We start from the raw sequence: 20,128 nt of genomic DNA on the forward strand, positions 1-20,128 counted from the left end.
CCCGGGGTGGCAGCCCCCGTTGGAGGGACCCCGGCTGTGCCATCTCGGGGGGGGGGGGCTGCACGAAGCCGGGAGGTCCTTCCCGTTAGCTGCGACGCTGCGTAGGGGTGCGGGGTGTCAGGGGGTGTCCTCGTTCCTCATGCAGGCATCTGCCGTGCGTACCTTGCTCAGGCTCTCTGCGGGGTGCCGGGGGCTGCTCAGGGGCCGGCGGTCCGGGCTGTCCCCTGGCACGCAGGGAGCTGCTGGCCTGTCTCGGAAGGGTTTGCCAGCCCCTGCCTGGGCCAGGCTGCTGGTACGCCGGGTGGGGTGGGGAGAACACCAAATGTCTGTTTAAAAAGCAGTAAGAGGGTGTTTCCTAATTTTTGGGGCGAAATGGGTTGCGTGCTCCTTTATCTCCTCTGCGCTACCTGGGTCGACGTTTCACTGGCCCTGTGGTCAGCGAGCCTGTCTCCTCTCTTGCTGAAGTGCCTGGGATTACACCGGCTCACACAGCGTCGCCCTCCAGTGAGACGGAGGTGCCGGGTCTGCTGCCCAGGGCTGTGGTGGGAGCTGCCTCCCCAGGCTGAGAGCGGGCGGAGGGGGGGGACTTGGTCATCCCCGTGAGTGACGAAGCCGTGCCACTCTCGCCCCGGCATGCTGCGGGTGGCAAGGACTTTCAGGGATGCAGAGGAAGGCTGGACAGGTTCTCTAAAGTTAAGTCTTAAGGAATACGAAGTGCACGTGGATTATATTTGGCTTGGGGAGCCCCTGGGCTTGCGGGTGTTTGGAGCTTGGGAGAGCAGCCGGAGCAGAGCGTTCCTCGGGTGTCCTTCCCGCTCTGCCCTGCGGTCGTATCTGCCGTGGCCACTGTTCTGGTGCAGGCTGCCAGCCTCGGCCCGGGTGCGGTGGCTCCGGCTGGCACCGCGGCGGCTGTTTGTTTGTGCGAGGGCTGCCAGCTCAGCCCCGGGGTCCTGCGGCTGTGGGCTGGGAGCAGGGGTCCGGGGGCCCCTTCAGCTGGTCCGTGTTAACGCACAGGCTGGTGGGATGATGGTGGAGAGCCGGCTTCCTTCTACCCGAAACGCACCGCTGGATTCCCCGTTTCACGGCTCCTGCGCCGTGAGCTCTGCCTCGCTGGTGGGGAAATCGGGGGTAGGGTGCCAGTGTCTGAACACACTCTGCCTTATCAGCGGGTCGCCTCTCGTCTGTCTGCTTTATCTAGACTAGTCCCACCTTGTCGGTCTAATGTGGCTGTGCCGGCTGCCTGGCTCGGCCTCCACCGTCCCATATCGGCACAGTTTGGACAGTTGCTCCCCGGGTCCTGGTCCCACTGGGCAGCATCATCCTGCCCCGATTGTGCGGTGGCGGTTGAGTTGTGCAGAGCTCCAGCTGGAAGGGGACGGGCCCCGCAGACGTGTCTGCAGCCCGCAGGTGAAATGGGCTCATCTGCAGTGCCTGGTTGTATCTGGAGACCCTCAGAGACACGGAGCACGGAGAGTCCCAGCTCAGCTGAAGCAGGGAGCAAGGTCTTAACTGGTGGCAGGCTGGTCCCGCAGGGGGTTTGTTGGTTGCGTTCGCGGCGAGCTGCAAGCGTGAGCGGCAGCGAACCCTTCTCTGGAGTGGGAACACGCGTCCAGCACCGTCCCCATACGCCTGAGCTCTGTGACCATAACTCTCTTGTCCAAGGGTGCTGCCTCTCACCACAGGTCACCTATCCTGTGACAGCATAAGCTAAAGCCAGTTTGATGCCTATTTTTTTTTCCCCCCTCTAATGGATTGGCTTTGTCCCAGCTCCAGTAACATTCCCGTTCCTTTCATCATCCCAGCTGGCGTTCCGTGTGCCGGAGCTGGATCTCAAGTGTTTTGTTTTGAGCTCTGTAACGAGCATGGCTTCATCTCCCTCTCTCTTGGGCACCTGATCTCGCTCTGATCCTCTCTTGTCCTCCCGTTTGTCGTTGTGCCCGGCCGTTAGCCGGCTTCGGCGGCAGTGTCTCCGTGGGGGGAGCAGATGGCCGGTTTCAGCCTGCTGAGGGCACGGAGCAATCTGGTTCCACATGGCTTCTTTTTAAAGAAGAGGGGCCAACCCAAGCCCTATTAATCCTTTAAAGGAAAGAGTAATCTGATTATCTCATAAAACGTGCCTTGCCTCTCTGAACTGCCAAAAACACGTCCTACAAAAGGGTCTAAATGAACCTGTGCGCTGATTTTTACGTGGTTAGTATTCCTCTTGGCCGGCTGACAAACTGTCGCGGCAGTTCTTCGTGCCTCTAAGGGACCTTCACGGGAACTTGCGGCAAGGTCCGTGCTGCAGAATGGTGGTTATTTTGCTGTTAACCAAGGGAAGGGCCAGCGAACCTACGGAGCTGTGAGCTGAGCAGCGTCTGGCGCCGCAAGCTGGTGGTACCATGTAAATGAGCCGGAGTTAACCCTGGCAGCATCACAGGCTGCTCCTGCTCCAACCTGAGATAAGACTCAGCAATCTTCTTATCTGTGTTGATGCTAAAAGCTCCTTGTGACTTTGCATGGCTTTAAGATAAATAACATCTCTTACATATCACTGAATGTTTTTAAAGGACGGCTCTAAAGCATCCGACACCTGTTTTTTCCGTTGTGAAATCGCATTTTCTCATCTGCTGCTTCTGCTTAAGAGGGCAGCTCTGGAAGGTGCGTGGCCAGCCCCATGTTGGTGTTCACTGAATGCTGGACGCAGAAAGAATGTATATATTCTAGATTTAGAAAACCGAGGTGTGCGTTAGGAGAGGAGTTGGTTCATTAGAGCAGCTCCTGCCCTGCCCCCCTTACTGTAATATCCTTAATTCTCTTAACTGAATGTTAAATCTGTGTAAGCCTTTCATGTGACTCCTTCGGCAATATATATGTGGCACTTTGTCCACTAAGGGGCTTACAGCCGCGAATTGAGGTTGCTTTCGTCTGAGAACACTTGATACGAAAGTGGGCCTTTTGCCTGATGAGTTTGGGTAACAGTTGGTTGAAATTGGCACAGTGGGGGAAAGCTCCGTCCTCTTGGGCCGACCCGGAGTTGGAGGGAGTTTCTACTGGAGCTTTCGAATGCCTTCAGATAACTTAAAAGCCGCCTCTGTTACCAAATCGGCTCTTGATCCAAAACAGACTTTACTGTGACATGCTCAAACTAATGAAACGCGGTGGTTCTTCATTAACATATGCTATTAGTGCTTTTAAAAATGCCACTTGGAGACCCTTCCCCTGCTAACACCACTAGCCTGTCTGTGGCCAGCGGAGGAGCTGTGGGGGGAGAGGGGATGCTGGTGGGACCCTGACCTCAGCTCTTGAAGGCGTCCAGATTCGTTTGCTACCTTTTACTGTCTGTAGGGGCTCTGCGTAAGAGTCGTAGCCAGTTACAAGGAACCAGAAGGCAGTTAGGTTTGGGCACTGATGTGTTTGTCTTATCCCCAGAATTGTTCTGTGGACGCAGTACCATCCTGTCTGACAGTTCAGCCCTTTGTGGACCGATGGGCTGACTCCGCTGACCCAGAATAAGCTCTTTCTCTGCGAGCCCTGAAGAATCATCGTCAAAGCTGAGGAGGAAGGAGCTGTTTGGCGACGGGGCTGGTGAGCCGCCCCGGTACTGACGGGCTGGGAGTGTAATTTGGCCTCCAGGTTGGTTGTTACCAGGAAGGTGTGAGCCAACTCAGCCGAGCAGGCAGCCCGAGCGTGGAAGGCCAATGCAGATCCCCAAACAGAGCTCTGAGCGTCCCTGAGGAGCAGGATCAAACCCGATGGCGAGCAGATCCTTGCACAAGACTGTCACGGCAGCGGGTGTCTCGCAGAATGGTTTGCCAAGCTCAGGCGTACTCACCAGCAACAGGTTTGGCAGCTGCAGTCTGGGAACAGGGCTGAGAGCGAAAACCCAAGTGCAAGGCGAGAGAGGGGTGACCACAGCCAGCCTGAGAGCGGAGAGCTTGAGACCCATGCTCCCTGCCTCAGTGCCCCAAGTTGGTGAGTGTCTGTAACATCCCTGGACGCTCGAGGATTCGTTATAGGAAAATCTGCTTGGCAGGGGGAGATGGGAGGCACCCCTGGGACTGAGAATAGTCTGTGCTTGGACTGGTGATAAAGTGAGTGCTCAGGGATGGCGCGAGCGGGTGACTGTCCCGACTAAGCCACCTCTGCCCTTCCACAGCTTGTGGCTCCTGCCAGCTCAATGCTTCGTGGCGTATTCGTTGATTTTTCTCATGTGGGCTGTGGTCAAAGCCTTGTAATGTTGAGCTCTGATTTTCCGAGGACAAATCCAGTCGGGCTCCGGGTTCAGTTTGCTTTTGCCGGCGTGGAAGTTGCGGCAGTGTGCCTCTGCACGAGCTGTCGGCTCTGCCTGGAGGCAGATGGTAAATGGCGGAGTCCACATTGCCTTGGGGAGCAGGGCTGTGCTGCAGGACGCCTCCGGTGCGCTGCGGGTGTGCAGAAGGCATAACGTGTCTTTAAATCCCCCTGGGGAAGCCTCGGCAAGCCTGCAGCAGCAGTTTCCTTTGGGGTCACCCACTGCCGTTCTCCTTTGAACAACAGAAAATTGTTAATTGCTTGAAAAGGTTTTAATCTAGGCTTACGTGAAAGATAGTACCGTAAAAAATAGACTAACTTGGTATGTATAGCTCTCTGGATAAATAGAACTGTTCTTAATTAACTTTGCAAATGGGAGCAGCGTCTGTTTGCCTATGAAGATGCATAATGTCCCCCCCCGCCCCCGGCTACCCGAGAGGCAGCACTCTTAGCTCCTCTTCGCTGGACGTTTGCACAGGGCTTTCGCTCCGTGGAGGCAGGGGGCATTCCCTGCCGCCGGAGGGTTCCCACCCCTCGGACATGGCTGGCAAGCTGCTGGGCGGAGGGTTCCCCGCTGGGTCTGGGGCTCAGCGCTGCCTTTGGCACAGCCTGCGCCTCTTTCTTCCCGGCTTTTAGTTACCTGTTGTTCGACACAGGCAAAAACATCTTTGCTCCCGTCCCCGTGCGGGGCACGGTGCAGGTCTGCGCTGCCCGTAGCTGTACCTGCAGTGACGGCGTGGAGTGCTGCGGTGTCGGGACTCCTGAAACCGCTTCTCTTGGTTAATTCCTGAAATCTGCTGGTTTGTCTCAGCTCTTGAGAGCTTGCCTAAGCACTTCCTTTCGGCTCTTGATCTGAATATTTTCCCACCTCTCAGCTCATTAGAACGTTATCTGGCTTGTTTTAACAAATTGCTGTGGGATCAGAGGCGTTTGCTTGAGGATGATAATTTTTTTTTTTAGCCTGTCACGCACAGAAAGTACTAGAGGCCAGTGTTTCCACAGCTGGAAGCCACTCCATGCTGGAGGGGCCAGTCTTTCCTCAGTGTTTATCTTCTGTAGCTGTTTAAAATTTTTTAAAATTATTTTTTTTTTTTTTTTTGCACTTTAGGAATTCTCAAAGGTTGAGGCAGCCCCATGTGTTGGCCAGGAGCACCTTTATATAAACTTATGTCTACAATTCATCTAGAATACAGATGTCACGTACTTTTTGCACCCTAACTTATTTTGCAAAGCTGGCACGTTTTTGCTGTGCGGTTAAAACAGTAGAAGGAACGTTTGTCCCTGCTCCCGGCATCTCTACACGGGGTTACCGTCGCTCGCCCTCCTGGTTCCCCAGGAGAGCCTCATGTCCGACATAGCGGTGGCTGGGTAAGAGGCCGCAACGTGTGGGGGTTTGCTGTTACCAGGATCTGGGATGAACGTTAGGCAGGATTTTTGACAACCATCTTCTGCAGCAGAAGGGGTTGGAGGTTGCTGACCTGACTCTGGCTCTTCAGCCGGGCCAGGAGATCCTACATGCCAAAGACACAGGTCAGCCTTAAATCTGTGATCCTCTTAGATCTGTGATCCTCTCTGCTGTACGAGAGATGCTGCCTAGAGGGGAAATGCCAAGAAGGATGCTTCCAGGCTCGCCAGATACCCAAAAATTCTTGATGCTGATTGAAGAGAGACAGTCTTAACTGCTTGGAGGCTGGTGAAAGCCCGCCTATGCTTTGGGGACAGAAATTGATGGGGAAGTAGAAGTAACTCGCACATGAAGCAAAGCTCGCGTGTGCTCCCTTCCGAACGGCCGGCGCGGCCATTCACCCTCGCTCAGGACGCTCTGCGGCGGCAAGCGAGACGGAAGGACCCTCACCCCCTGCCCAGCTGTGTCACCTGCAGGAGTCGTCCCCTGTCCCCTGCCGAGCACCGCTGAAGTCCTGCCTCCTCCACCCGTGCGTTCGGGCGAGGAGCGCGGCGGATGCTCTGGCAGCCTTCTGGGAGCCGGACGGCCACGTCTAAACCGTGCGAGAGAGAGAGGACAGCAGCCTTCATCCTGAACAGAGGAGTCACCCGCGGGTACAACCGACCGCGTGCGTTATAGAAGATCTTGACTATAAAATGTGGGCAGCTCGGGTCCTGGGGCCAGTAATTCTAGAAGGTCTGACGTCGGGTCGTAGATCAAGAGTCGGTGCGTCGTTGAAGACACCGGTGATCAGTATCAGCTGCTGGTAGAGAAAATGTTTGAAGTATTAGAATAAAATGACATACCTTGCTCCCTACAGTAATTATCTTTCTCGCTCTTTTTGTGGGATATCCACATTTGCTCTATAACTTTAACCCACTGGCATAATCTTTTATCCTGCGGGAAAACCTCACGAGCTGCACCCTTGTTCTGTGTTTGGCACCCAACCGCGTGCTGTTTGAGCTGCCAGTTAAATGATACTTACGGGTCTGGAAGGACTTCACTGGTTAAAACCAAACCAAAAACCAGGACTTGGAGGGTCTTAGAGGAACCGAAGACCCAGACTGACTAACCCCCCCACCGGCGTGGGAGTTGCTGGTTGTAAGTAGCGTGGAGGGGGAGTGGGCTCCCACCGTGGCCAGTGTTTCTGCACCGCATTTACTGGAGCCTTGCACCGTTTATTTTCCTTTTGGGCCTCGGACAGCGTTTCCCCGCGATGGAGATGAACGAAACGGGACTGCATCTGGCCTCAGGGTAGAAGTGCTGTCCAGGTCGGACACGGGGAGTTCTCACCCTTTCTTTCAGCCAGGTAAAATCCAGCAAGACGACAGCTTTCCCCCCGTTAAGCGGAGCAGCCGGCAGCGATCTGTCCCATCAGGCCCAAAGGCTTTTGGGCCGTGCTGGGCGGTCCGGGGGTGTCGGCGTGCAGCCCGTCTCCAGCCAGCGCTAATCAGTTTTAATGTGTAATGAAACCCGGGCTCTGCCGTCCTTTTTAGTTGATCGATTGGAGTGTGTAACCTGAACTCGGCGCGCTAAGTGCTTTTCAGTTACCCCAAGGACTTCGGGTCGAGTCCGAGAATAAAGCGAGGGCGTGGGCTGGTGTGTGTGTGATTCAGCTCCTGGCCGTGCAGCGTGTGCGATGCCATTGCAGACGGTCGCCGTGGTTGGTCTTCACAGCGGTTCGGAGCAGCAGTGACGGAGATATTTTGGGCAAATAGATGATACTCAACTCCCGGGGCGGGTTTTTTGGTGAACTGGCGTGAAATTTGTGCAGACTTTCAGTTAAAGTCTGTAGCAGTCTGTATTTCTGTAGCACAGTTGCAGCCCACTTGCTATGAGACTGGAGGACCCCAGAAGGGTGGATTTTGGAAAGCATCACTGTAGAGGTTGGACGTGCTGTTTTTACTGACAAGTATTGAAATCGCTTTCAGAGCAAAAATACTGTGAGAGTTTTTAGTGTATCAAACAGAATAAAAACCCCGCTCTGCATGTTTCGGGCATGAGCCTTATAGGGTAGGAAATTCCACATGTATAATTAATTACTGAATATTGGGCTATCTGAGGTGTCCCTTGAGTCTCTTACGAAGTGTTCCTGATTCTTGAACTTTGGCTGGAGGGAAAGGGCAGAAAAGTTGGAGGGGAGCCGTGGTCTGCTTGGCCCCTCTCCCCACTCCCCAAACCTTGTCCGCTTGGGATGCGGCTGCGGCGCTCAGACCCCTGTGCTGCGGCCCCTCTTGTCAGCGTGTGCCTGAAACCGGGGTGTCCTGTCCCCACGGCTGCTCTTGGGAGGCTGTCTCCAAACTGTCTCACTCTGCTGTTAAGAAATCTCCTAATTCCCAGCCTAATTACTCCTGGTCAGTCACTACCCGACGTGGTTCATACGCCAAATTGCCCTTTAGCTTAAACAGCTTTCCCCTTTGCTTGTGTCTGCCCCTCGGATGTAATTACAAAGCAATTGAACCTTCACTTAGCCTTTATTTTGCTACCTTGGGCAGGGTGAGTGTTTTTAATCTCTTGTCGAGTCATCCTGGAGGCTTCCTGCGGCGTAAGAGGAACGTAGGGCTGAGGGGAACTGCGAGGGCTCTGCTCTGCCGCTGTGATGGGTTAAATAAGGTGATGCTGTTCCTCCGGCTGCTGGCTGCAGCGGCTGCCACCTTCCCTCCTTGCCCGGGTGCTGCTGGAGTTGGAGTTGCAGCGGGTCCCTGCGCCCGGGGACGCCTCGTGCAGGAGGTGGCTTTCGTGCCGTGGGCTGGCGCCTGCGGGAGCTGCAGCCGTGGGGTGTTTGGGGGGGGGGGGGGGGGGTGTCCTGCAGCAGCGGGGGATGCGGCTGTGCCAGGGGGAGGATGCGTGGCCGGCTGTCCCCCTTGGGTGGGTGGCTGCCGTGCCCCCCCCCGACGCCTCCCCGGAGCAGCGTGGGTCCATTTGGGTCTGCTCAGCCCCGGTTCCCCCTCCCACGGAAACACTCGGGCGCCTGGAGCACACACAGAGTCATCGCAGGGGTGGCAGTTTTCTTCTTCAGCTCTTTCTGATTGACTCCAGCTTCTCTGTCCCAAATGCTACTTTTTAGTCCGAAACTTCCCATCCTCCGTCTCTGGAGAAAATTAAGTTAATGGGCCCTGGGAGGGGGTGGCTTTTGTTTTCTTAGAAGGCTTTCGAGTCTCACAAAACCATAGGTTTTGATTTTTAGAATATGTATTTATACACACACGCACACATATACACATATATCTATATATATTTTAATGCTCTCAACTTTCAAAACCTCAGTCCAGGGAGAACATCTGTGCAAGGCACCACAGGTGTTCATTTTCCTAATTCAGAAGTTATTCAGAAATCGAAACCTGCTGCAGATAATGGCCCTTGCGGTTGGGTGCAGACTGTCCGTGGTATGGCAAACGGTGGGACCGCCTCGAGTCTCCAGGACATTTAACCTGCTGGTGAAAGTTGCCTTTAAGGACTTTTTCCAAGGGATTGCAAGTATTGCACCGAGTGCCCATAACTACTGGAGCTAAACATACGCTTTGTGTGTAGGTGCTTGTGTATGCACCGTGCTATTTAAGGACAGTTGCCGCTGTGGGCGAGCCCGGGTCAGCTTGAGCGCCGCTCCCTCCTGCTGCCTTAGTGTGGAAGTATCGGAAAATAACGGAACCGCAGTGGGAGTTGTCAATATTGGAAAAGAAGGACCGTGTTCACACAGATCTAATGTGACGTACAGAATAAAAGACGTGCGTATATGGAAAAGGAATGGATAGCCGAAAGGCTGGGGTCTCCAGCGTGCGCTGGGGTCAGGGCATTGAGATTCGTAAAGAGTTTGCGGTGAGATCTTGCTCTAAGTGTTGCCGGTTGCTTTGGCGTTTGAACCCCTGTGTTGCAGTTCTGCTGGAGCGTTGGTCCAGGGACAGAAAGGGTGCCAAGCAGGAATTCGGGGTTTGAGCTTGGCGGCGTAGTAAGGCTCGGCCACGGCCGTCTGGCTGATGTGCCGGACGCCGCGCCAGGTGCTAGTGCTCGCCGGCGGGGGGGGTTTAGGGCAGGGGCTTTTTTGGGGCAGGGGTTCTCTGAGGCCGGTCCTGCCGTGGGGGTTTTGCCGGCGTCCTTGGCTGTGCAGGGGTGCATTGAGCTCCTCGAAAATGAATCTCCTCGAAAATAAATCCCCTCGTTGGCAGGAGGCGCGTGGCTGGGGCCGAGCTGGGCGGCTGCGAGGGTGGGAGTCGGGCTGGGTGGTGAACGGCAGCGCCACAAGATGGAAGCAGCTCCGCGTAGACATCTGTCCGTCTGTCCGGGCTTAGCTCCGTCCATCTGTCCGGGCTCAGGGGATTTGCTCGCGAGGTCCCAGCCACCTCTCGGGCCGGCGTGGCCGCGGCGGCGCGTAGGCACGGGGCGGGCTGGGCTGCGGGCAGGAGAGGTTTGTGGGGCACCGCGTGCATGCGTGGATGCCGAGCGGAGGGACGGAGCCGGCTGGACCCGCCGGCGAGGCGGCCGAGCCGGGGTGTTGCTAAGCTACTGAGGACCCCTCGCCCGAGAGGAGCATCGCCCACCGCCGCCGGCTCGGTGCAGCATCCCCGGCGCGCGGCGCGGGGAGGAGAGACCCACCGGTGGTGATGTAATGAGCCGCCGGGGCGGTGGTTGGAGACACCGGCAGAGAGAGGACGAGCGGCCGTGGCTCTGGCGGCTGGCATGGGCCCCCGCGGCCCCGGCGTACCGCAGCCCTGCTGAGCAGCCGCGGCCGTAGCGGCCGGCGCTTCGGGAGAGGCATTCGCTGGATTATCGGGGCGGATGGCGAGCGGATAGAGGGAAGCTGCAGCCATTTGCAAGCGCTGCCGGGCAGCCCGTGCTCCCGAGACAGAGCCGCCGAGAGCCGCATTGTTGTGACCGAGTGTGCTAACAGTCTCTCTCTGCCTCCCTGTTTCCCTTTCTCTCTCTCTCTCTCCGTCTGTCTTTTCTGCAATGATGAGGCAGGCCCCAGCAACACGGAAGGTACAATCTGCTGCTGTATCCACACCGTCATTGCTAATGCTGCTTCTGAACGTACCTTGTTTTGCTCTTTTTTTCCTTTTTTTTCGTATGTTAACGCTGCTGGGCTTTAATTGCGAGTTTGACTCGGTTTCAGGTGCCTGTGGACAGACAGGGTGGGGGGAGGTTGCTGAATGAGAAAGCAGCATCGTTTAACGTCTAGCTTTTTCCTTTCAAGTTTCCGCTCAAGTCATTTCTCCATTTCACCTGTCTGTGCCTGTGTTGCATGCAGCATCTCTGCAGCTCGGCTGGGCTCCGGTGGCTTCCCTGCTGCCGGAGGTGCTGGTGCTTGCCTTGTGGAAGTTGCATGTTAATAACAACAACGTTTTTCCTGCCTTAGCGATGCAAGCCGTGCCGTTGGGTTCTGCCTGCTTTTAACATTTCCAAATGTTTGTCGTATCTGGATTTTCCCTGTCAAGCTGAACGTTTCTGCAGGTTACAGCACGGACTCTGGTTTGTGCTCTGGTAGTGTCCTATATGTTTATTTTTAGTGTAACCAGGATGTCACCGTTCAGCTTACAGAGAAATCCTGAGAATTTTTTGCCTGATCTCAAAGAAGAAGTGAAAATAAAAATAACCAAAGGCACAAACGTGCAACTTCACTGGCCGTGCTGTGTCAGCGAGAAGACTTAGTTTTATTAGCGTTACAGTAAATGCTCCTGGTTTATGTATGTGGTTCCTCGAGCTCACCAAATACAGCGAAGCACTTTGTTACATGGTGATTACTTTAAGAGCTCCTGTTTTAATCCACTTCCAAATGGAAAGTTTTACAAATGCTGATTTCCCTCTGCCTCCAGCAGAAGGGTAGAGCGGTGGGGCCAGCCCAGTGCTCAGCGCCCTGCCTGGCCAGGGAGCTTTACAGATCTGACAGCCGCTTGATTTAATCCTGTTTTTCCTGTTGTTGCTTCCCCTTGCACGTGCTGTCTCTGCAGGGGATCACGCCTGTGAGAGAGTGCGTGTGCAAGGTGTTGCCGGTTGTTTAAAATGCAAAATTTCTTGTAGCGTACGCCCAGCAATAACGCAGGTAACATCGCCCCGGGAAAAACACCCCGAGGGAGCTTGTCCTTCTGCTGGTGGAGTGCCGTGGGGGTCAAGACAGCGTTAGTGCCAACAGGTTTTGTCTGGAGAAGGCTTGGTTCCTCCGAGAGGCCGAGCTCCCTGATGGCGAGCGGGATGGCGTCCTGCCCGCTCGGCTGGGCAGTGCTGACCTTCGCTCGGTTAACGCCTGGGCGTCAACTCCAGGAGCTGCCAAGCCCCGCTCAGGGGGTGCACGCCGGCCCCCTCCACCCGCTGCTGGAAACCCTTGTGGAAACTACGTGGGAAATCTCTGCAGCAGTGGTTGCAGTCTGAGAAGTTCTGCTTTTCTGCATCAGGAGCCCTCAAACTTTGTCCAGCAGAAGCGTTCAGCAATACGGTACCAGTCCTGCCCGGCGTGAGGTGATGTTGATACAAGTGTGCTCGTCCGTACTCACGGCGGTGCCGAGGTTTAGTGCTCCCGGCTGGGTCTGGGTCGAGGCTCCCGTGCTCGGAGCGGAACCGAGCTAGGAGGGACCTGCAGGACCTGCGATCTGCAGCCCCGCGTTCGAGGCGTTCGAGACGGGTGATGCCGGCTCCACCGCAGGCGGTTGTTGGTAGCCAGGAGGACTTTTGCCAGATTTCTTTCTGCTAGAAGTGAAGTTTGTATCTGAGCGTGCCTGTTCTGAGCCCCAGATGCTCTCCTTGCTCCTGAGTGCAGGACCTGCCAAAGGAACAAAGGTTGTGTAATGTCATCAAATATTTATGCAGCAACATTACGCAGCAGAGTTCAGAACTGCCAAATGAAATATTAATAGCCACAGATGGGTGGTGCAGAGCACCCCGGGATCCAGGAGGGCCCAAAGTTTTTGTATTAAGCCACTGAGTGGTCTGGAGCCCGGCAGAAGTTCGACCGTCTGCTCCCAGCTCCCAAGCAGGGCTCCTGGATGCTCCCGCAGCCGTGAAGAGCTTTTGTTGGTGGAGTCCTGCTGCCTCCCTCCTGCGCGCCGTCTCCCCGCCAGCTGGATGCCGTACCCCAACGGCTAGAAGGGGGGAGAAGCCAGTGTCCCAGCCCAGCCGCCTTTCTGCCAGCCGCTTGCGCGTGCTTCGTAGAGCACAGCGGGTGAATTGCTGACACGAGGCATGCTGTGTGACAGCCGGGTGGAGAGGAGGACGGCCGGGGCGGCGGGGAGCCCGGTCACCCTCCGGCCCTGCCGGAGAGCAGCAGAGCATTTCTCTGCCCCCCTCGCCAAGGAGCTGCTCGCCCAGGGGATCTCGGAGCTGACGCTTCAGCTTTTTATGGTCTTCACGCGGCGTTACATGGATGGGGACCGAAATGGCCTTCCACCTTACACCAGAGGAGGCATGAAACCAGGATTAATCTCTGTCATTTAGCGTAGCTAGCTTTTAGAGGAGGTTACCAAGAAGCTTCTCCCTTTTTTTAAGGGTTCGGTATGGTTTGAGTCGGGGAAGATGCTCAGCTTCTCCCCACCCCATAGCCCAGTAGGGAAGGGTTTCAGCGGTCGCTTCTTGAGTATTTCCCCCGATGTCCGGCTGCTGCCACGGGCAGTGTTAAGCTGTAGAGACTTGGTTGCCGGTGTGAAACGCCCCAGCCCTTGGCTGCTTGTGTCTGCCACGCACCGGGGTGCTTTCGGTGCTGACCGCGCAGAGCAGGCAGCAGGACGGCAGGGAGCACCGTGCCCGGCGGTGGGGGCTCTGCTGAGTTCCCCCCCGACGTGCTGCGCTGGGAGCCACATGCTTGGCAAGGAGTGGAAGCGTCTCCCTGCGCGTGGCTTGCAAAGTCCTCGAGGGAGGGTTTTTTTTTGGAGCGGTTTTCAGATTTTTAGTGCCACTCAATGTAATCTTTATTTAGTAGGACTTTTGAAAGATGCTGGAGTATTCCTGAAGAGCTTATACTACTGCTCCTAAATCAGCCCTGTATTTGTCTCAGGGTTTTAAGCTTTTACTGTTGTCATTACGTTTTCCTGGCAGATTTTGCCAAGCAGGAGATGTTATGGAAGATGGGTATCTTCCCCTCAGATTTGAAATGGGCCTCCCGTTGAGTGCAGCCTTTTAGAAAAGGCTGGAAGTGAGCAAATAGGGTTCAGCCTAGGTAATACAATAGATGATCAGCTATTTTGAACTGATAACTGGTCCAGTTATAAACTATATTTAAAAAAAAAAAAAGTAGCTGCAAGATCTCTCAGCTGGTTTCCCAAGGCCTTGGGTGGGAATATGGCCATTGCTTCTGAATATCGGAGAGAAGCTGTAGTGGTGGATGCGATGCTGCGCTGGTCTGAGATGGGGGGGCTGAGCGTTTGCCGACGGGCTTTGCACGACCAGATGTCTCGCTCGTGGCTGCATCCTCGGGGAGTGTCATACGGCAGCGTTTTTATTGATCTTTTTCTGTTCTCGGTTACTTTAAGCTGTGGATTAGGTAATAGAATAAAAAATGAAGCAGAACGTGAGAAGCTTTAAAACGTGCTCCAGTGTTTTAAAGCTGCAGCGGGAGAGCAGATGCCCCTGCCAGCGGTTCCCTCTGCCCGGTCCGATAGCTTCCAGCGCCCGGGGGCTCCCTGCCCGCACCCAGGGCGCTGCCCGTCCAGCTTCCCCCGCTGCCGGCTGGCAGAAGAGTGCTGCCAGCTTCGCTGTTACCTCTGGTTATATCGGTTTGGGGTGGAGTATTTCTTAACGGGAAGATTGTCCTGCTGATGCCTAAGTGCACAGCAAGGACGTGCTGAGATACGCGGTGTGGCCTCCCCACCTTTCGACGTGAGAGCACCGACTGGGTGATGGTTGTGTTACTGCTGTGCTGCATGTGCAAACGGTGGGTGTGTTTGGGGGTTGGGGGGAGATATGGAAGCGTTTATTTCCAGAAATGAAAGGAAAACGTGGAAGTGTTTGAGAAGAAGCTCCACGTTGTCCGTGCGAGTTTTATGACCAAAGAGAAATAGAGCCCGGGGGCTCCAGCATCTCTGTGGGCAGCTGGTTCGGTGTTGCTCTCGTCCCTTCAAAAAAACAAAGGGGTGAGGGGAGGGGGGAAAAAAAATTTTAAAAATAAAACCGCCTCAACCTCACACTCCAGTGACCTCTCGGGAAGGTGTGTTGAGTTAAACCCGCTCCTTGTCAGCAGAACCGGGTGAACCCTGAGCAGCTCTGCAGCAAGGTGGCTGCGCGTTTCCAGGCTGACTCCGGGCAGCCCAGATTTTGCCTTTGAAGCTAAAGGTCTCTCAGACGTAAATGGTGCATCTGCCCCCAGGGTGTCTGCTGGAGTCTGGGGTTGGCTCCAGGTTCGGGACTGAGGCAGTCGGCCTTCTCCCCGGCTCTGTGGTCCTGCACCTTGCTAAAGGGGGAGAAGCGGGGCTGGAGCACGATGAGCGATCTCTGGTCTAGGCGAGAGAACCTGACCGGGGGGCTGAGCTGCCGCCGGGCTCTGTTCCTCTGTTTCCGCAGGAGCTCTGCTAGCAGGGTTCCACCTGGAGCTGCCCTGGGAGCGCGGGTTAATGAGCTCGTACACCTGATGCCATGCACACTAATTGCCGTGATGTCTTTTGTTTCCTTTACCTTGTTCTCTGCTGCATCTGCTGCTGTGCTGCTGCGGTCTGTATCTCTGCTCCTGTCTGTCCCTGTATGAATGTCTCTCCTCCTCTGCCTTCCACTCCCGTTGCCCTCCAGACCACCGCCCGGCGGCCCAAGGTGAGCAGCTGCGGTCAGGGGGCACTGAGCGTCCCCTCTGTGTTAAATATGAACTCGATGAGTGCTAACCCCAGCGTGCGTTTTCTCTTGTCCTTCCATCTGGTCGTGCAGAGCCTGGAGGGGCTCACGGGAGCGATGTGCTCCTCCGGAGTGTGCCTAAATCGCTGGGGAGAACCTACCTGGGCAAAATGTCTATAGAAAAGCTTTGTGCTCTTAGCCGGAGCTCATCTAACAGAGCGGAGCATAAAAGCGGTGTAGTAATGCCCAGTCTGGCTGGCTGGCAAAGCACGCTGCTTGGTGTCCCTGTTAATGTTAACTTGCTTCTCACTGACTGCCATTTTCCTAGCTTATGTGGGGTGCTTTTCAACGGGATCTTGAGGGTGTCTGTTGGAGGAGAGAGGTAAGAGCCAAGAGGTGTCATCCAGGACAGTACTGATTCCAGCACAGAGAATCGCTCACGTTTTGAGGTCTGCCCCTAGCCAGCAGGACTTGCCTTGCAAAGGGGCACATGGTTGGAGGAGAGCAAACAGGGGAGATAAATCCTCAAAGACCTCTATAATAGCCAAGTTATTGGCTAAAAAAACCCAATTTTTTTTCTCTTGTGTGCAGGGGGTACACTGCAGGGAGGGCTTTATTTTCACTGGCTTGTACAAGAAACTCAAACCAGAGCAGCGACGGATTCGTTCAGTCCCAGGCCAACTGGGATCCCAGCTGCCAGGCATCTAGCTTTCCCCTCTGAAAAACATCTTGTTAACTGTCATTTTGGCACTGTAGGGCCAGAGCCCAGGCTGAGGTAGGACCTCATGGGGAAGAAAAAAGAGTGACAGAAGTATATGAGCGCAGTGTGAGGAGGAGAGTCCACCGCTCCTTCTGTAGGGGTAAAATTTCCTCTAAAATGTCTCCTCCCCAAGCGCTTGAGACGCGGCAAGGATTTTGCTGTGAGTCCGTGGGATGCATTTGCGGTGAGGCAGAGAAGTGAGCTCAAGGTAGGCAGCTTTTGCGTGCTGGCGTGGATTTTAAGCCAGTTTCCAATCCCAGCTGGAAGCTTACCCTTTACCAGGGCAAGTCCTGGAGAGCTCTCGGTGGGTCACGTACCATTGCCCTCGGTTTGAACGATGTTCTTGTTCTCTGCAAGCTGTGCTGGAGAGGAGCAGTGAGTGGGTGTCCTACGTGACCTCCTCCTACTCCTTTGGCCTCACATCTACACTGGGCAAGAATTAGATGGGGTTGAAGACACCCCTGCATGCGTGCTGAGGTCAGAGCTGTTGCCAGTATTGACCAGCTGCTCTGGCATTCTGCAGCGTTGAGGGCCCCCCTCGAGCCGTTGCATCCTATTCTGGTCGGGCTCACAGATGCGTCCACATCCGATGGGGTCAGCTGGTAGGCCGCCTTCTCTGGCGGCTGGGACCTTCCTGGGTTCCTGGGAATGGATTTTCAATAGGAACCATCAGTGAAGGTTGTCCAGTAGCTGTGCAGAGGGCTCTAGGGGATGCCGTGCTGCATTTTTGGCCCTTTCTAGAAGAAAGTACGTCCCTTGGACCTTCCCTGACCCTGCCTGCCAAGGCCAAGTTGCGGGTCTCCAAAGGTTTCTAGCGCTTCGGATGCGATAAGCAGTGGAACCGTACCAGGTGTGTCCCTGGCGATGCTGCTCTGTCCCCACAGAAGCTGAAGGCTCACTCTGTGAAGGGTTTTTAATCCCTAAAGCAGCAGGAACAAGAACGACGTCCTTGTTTTCGAGTAGTTTCTTGGAGATAGCGTGTGTGGCTGGGTGCCACGGAGACTGTTCCCAGGCAGGGGCTCACGCCGTCCCTGGGAGAGCCCGGGATCGCACCTGGGAGGGGGAGGCTGAGCTGCCTGCCCGTCCGTGGGGCGTTTTAGCTATTGCAGTCGAGTTAGCTCAGATTTGCCTAAAAGAAGCTAGGAGTCGGCAGGAGATCCGGCTACAGCATGGCAAGTGAGCGCCTGGTTTCTACGTCCTGCTGCCGCTTTAGCAGGCGGGCGCAGGGGCGTAGATGCTGCGCCCGTCTTGGCTGTGTCCGCGCATGTCCCCGGCCAGCCTGGGGTGAGCCATGCGCTTTGCGAAACTGCAATGCACCAAAAAGCCAACCTTGAGGAGTAAAACAAAGAGTCAGGAAATTAATTTACACAGCGTTAGATGCCACAGAGGTGGGTGCTCCAGAAATACAGGTCCGTGAGGACAACAGCAGAGGTTTCTGATGGACCTGGTGCTTTCCTCCAGGCGTCAGCTTCCCTTGGCCACCTGGGTTACATGGCCAGCCTCACTGCCGGGTTCCCAGCCAGCAATTAACAGCCTCATAAGCACTGATGAAGCAGCTCTCTGCTGCTCTGGTTCCTCCAAGCTCCACTGGTTTTTCCCTGGACTCTGGTTAACTCTTGCTACTCTTTCATTTTCTCCTTCTGTTCCCCTAAAATTCGGTGCTTTGTCCCCCCAGCCGGTGTAGTTGCAGACAGAGGGTGCAGGCTCGGGCGCCTGCCGCAGTGTGTCCCCAGCAAGCTGCCGGTGGCACTGGCACGCGTGCGTGGGCACAGCAACACCTGACTCGGATTCCTCCAAATGCTTAGCAGCAGATGTGTCCCGTTGTTTTTCCAGATGTGGAGGATGGACAGGGGCGAAACCTTCCTCGCTCCCGTCTTGGTCTGCTTTCAGGCTTTGCTGTCTCATCCTCTGGAGCTGGAGCACTAAAACCTCGGAGCGTGTTTCCACTCTGCAAACACTACCGAGGACCCGCCTTAGTCCCTGCTCTGATCCCCTCCGACACGCTCACTTGATAGGCAGGGTCTGCCCTCAAGTCCTGGGACCTCGGGGTGTGCGCTGGCCTTGCTGTGAAGAGCAAGGAGATGGGTCTCTACCTGCAGCAGCAGCGTAGGCAGATGTGGTAGCGCAAGGAAATAAATCGGCACGGTTTGTAGGGAGAGGCAATCTTTTATCGTCCCTGCTACTGCAGGAGGGAGGAGAGGGACTCCTCCTGTCTCAGGCCTGAAGCAGGGCTTGTGTGCTCAGAAAAAGACCTGGTTTGGTTTTTTAACTATGTCACTGGTGTAATAAAATTTTACCTTTCCCTTCAACAATTGATTATCTGTGAATTTTGGCCAAGCCAGCGTCCTCCCGGAGCAACGTAAGACCACAGCGTTCATGCTGCCGGGGAGTCTCTGCAGTAGTGCCGGTCCTCGGCACGCTGCAGGTCTGGGTACGGCGAGGGCACGGATGCGCTCCCTCCAGCCAGGGCTGTTTTGCCGTTGATGTCCCCCCTGTCACCGTGCTCTCTGCCAAAACAGAGGGTTGTGCCTGACTCAGCCCTCTCCCGAGGGAAGGTCCCCTGCTGAGGCTGGACCGTGGTCAGTCCCAGCTCCCCTCTGTCCCTATCCCAGCGGGTAAGTACCGACCCTGTGTGAGAGGCTAAAGCACCTCTGGAATTTTACTCTGGGTTTCATTTGTGCTGGAAATGCAAGTCTGGGAGACAGTGGTTGGCCTGGAGAGACACCCTGGTGAAAGGAAAACACAGTGACTGAAGTGGTGTCGATGAGCTCGGGGAGATGGATCGGTCGTGGAAGCGTTGTCTCCCTTGAAACATGCTCATCTGACCTTTCTCCCTTGACGTGTTGTTTCGCAGCCCACCCGGACCCCCAATTCTGCAGCATCCAGCGGCACGGCTGGGCCCTCGGGCTCAGCCTCTGCCTCCGGCGGGGAGATGAGCAGCAGCGAGCCCAGCACGCCTGCTCAGACGCCGCTGGTGGCCCCGGTTATTCCAACTCCCTCCCTGACCTCTCCAGTGGCACCTCCGGTTCCCTCGCCCACAAAGGTAAGCTGTGGGCTCTGCCGGTGTGGAGGGTGGTAGCTCCTAAGGGGAGGAGGAGAGAAAACCTGCCACCAGTACTGGTAGGAGGAGGATGAGGAAAAAGGGAGCTAGAGGTCCTCTGACGGGTCCCGGTGGTGGTCACTGCGCAGGGCTTGTGTGACCGCCCGTAAGGCTGTGCTGGGTTTAGGCACCAGGGTCTGCGGGAGGAGCAGAGCAGCCAGGCGGCCGGGGGACAGAGAGGACCGTGCACGGCTTGGCGGGGAGTTGGCCAGGGACAAATGCAGAGGCCGACACACCAAAGCTGGAAAAACACCTCCAAAGAGAAGAATGCCGTAGCTTAACTTGGTTCCCAATGCACGTTCTGCCTTCATAGAATCATAGAATCATTACGGTTGGAAAAGACCTCTAAGACCATCGAGTCCCACCGTCGACCCAACACCACCATGCCCACTACACCATGGCCCTAAGCGCCTCATCTACACGTCTTTTAAATACCTCCAGGGGTGGGGACTCAACCACTTCCCTGGGCAGCCTCTTCCAATGTTTAACCACTCTTCCAGTAAAGACATTTTTCCTCACGTCCATTCCAAACCTCCCCTGGCGCAACTTGAGGCCGTTTCCTCTCGTCCTACCGCTTGTTACTTGGGAGAAGAGACCGACCCCCACCTCGCTACAACCTCCTTGCAGGTGGTTGTAGAGAGCGATGAGGTCTCCCCTCAGCCTCCTTTTCTCCAGGCTGTCCCGGGTCCCCGTGGGATACACGTGGCATCAGAGCAGTTTGGCAGGTGAACATGCTGGGGGTCGAGGCTCTGAGTCGGAGCTTGAACCTGCCGGTGAGGGGAGAGCTCAAGTGCATTAAATCCGGAGGAGGACC

At 55.7% G+C, this 20,128-nt stretch overlaps 1 protein-coding gene across 13 annotated transcripts in view; it reads left to right on the top strand.

Moving 5' to 3' along the window:
- The window catches only part of DCTN1 (dynactin subunit 1), an 89,277-nt gene that overhangs the window by 43,328 nt on the left and 25,821 nt on the right, over positions 1 to 20,128 (top strand). For 5 of the 13 annotated variants that reach the window (XM_076363526.1, XM_076363527.1, XM_076363520.1 and 2 more), the window contains 3 exons: positions 10,673 to 10,690; positions 15,416 to 15,436; positions 19,069 to 19,257. The exons of 1 other annotated variant lie outside the window; for it this stretch is intronic. In XM_076363526.1, coding sequence (XP_076219641.1) covers positions 10,673 to 10,690; positions 15,416 to 15,436; positions 19,069 to 19,257 — 228 coding nt within the window. Of the gene's footprint in view, positions 1 to 10,172; positions 10,691 to 15,415; positions 15,437 to 19,068; positions 19,258 to 20,128 lie in introns of those variants that run through there. 7 more of the 13 variants (XM_076363522.1, XM_076363528.1, XM_076363525.1 and 4 more) reach the window with 3 other exon arrangements.

Source organism: Aptenodytes patagonicus, unplaced genomic scaffold (genome assembly GCF_965638725.1).
Source record: "Aptenodytes patagonicus unplaced genomic scaffold, bAptPat1.pri.cur scaffold_60, whole genome shotgun sequence".
NCBI classification, from domain to species: Eukaryota; Metazoa; Chordata; class Aves; order Sphenisciformes; family Spheniscidae; genus Aptenodytes; species Aptenodytes patagonicus.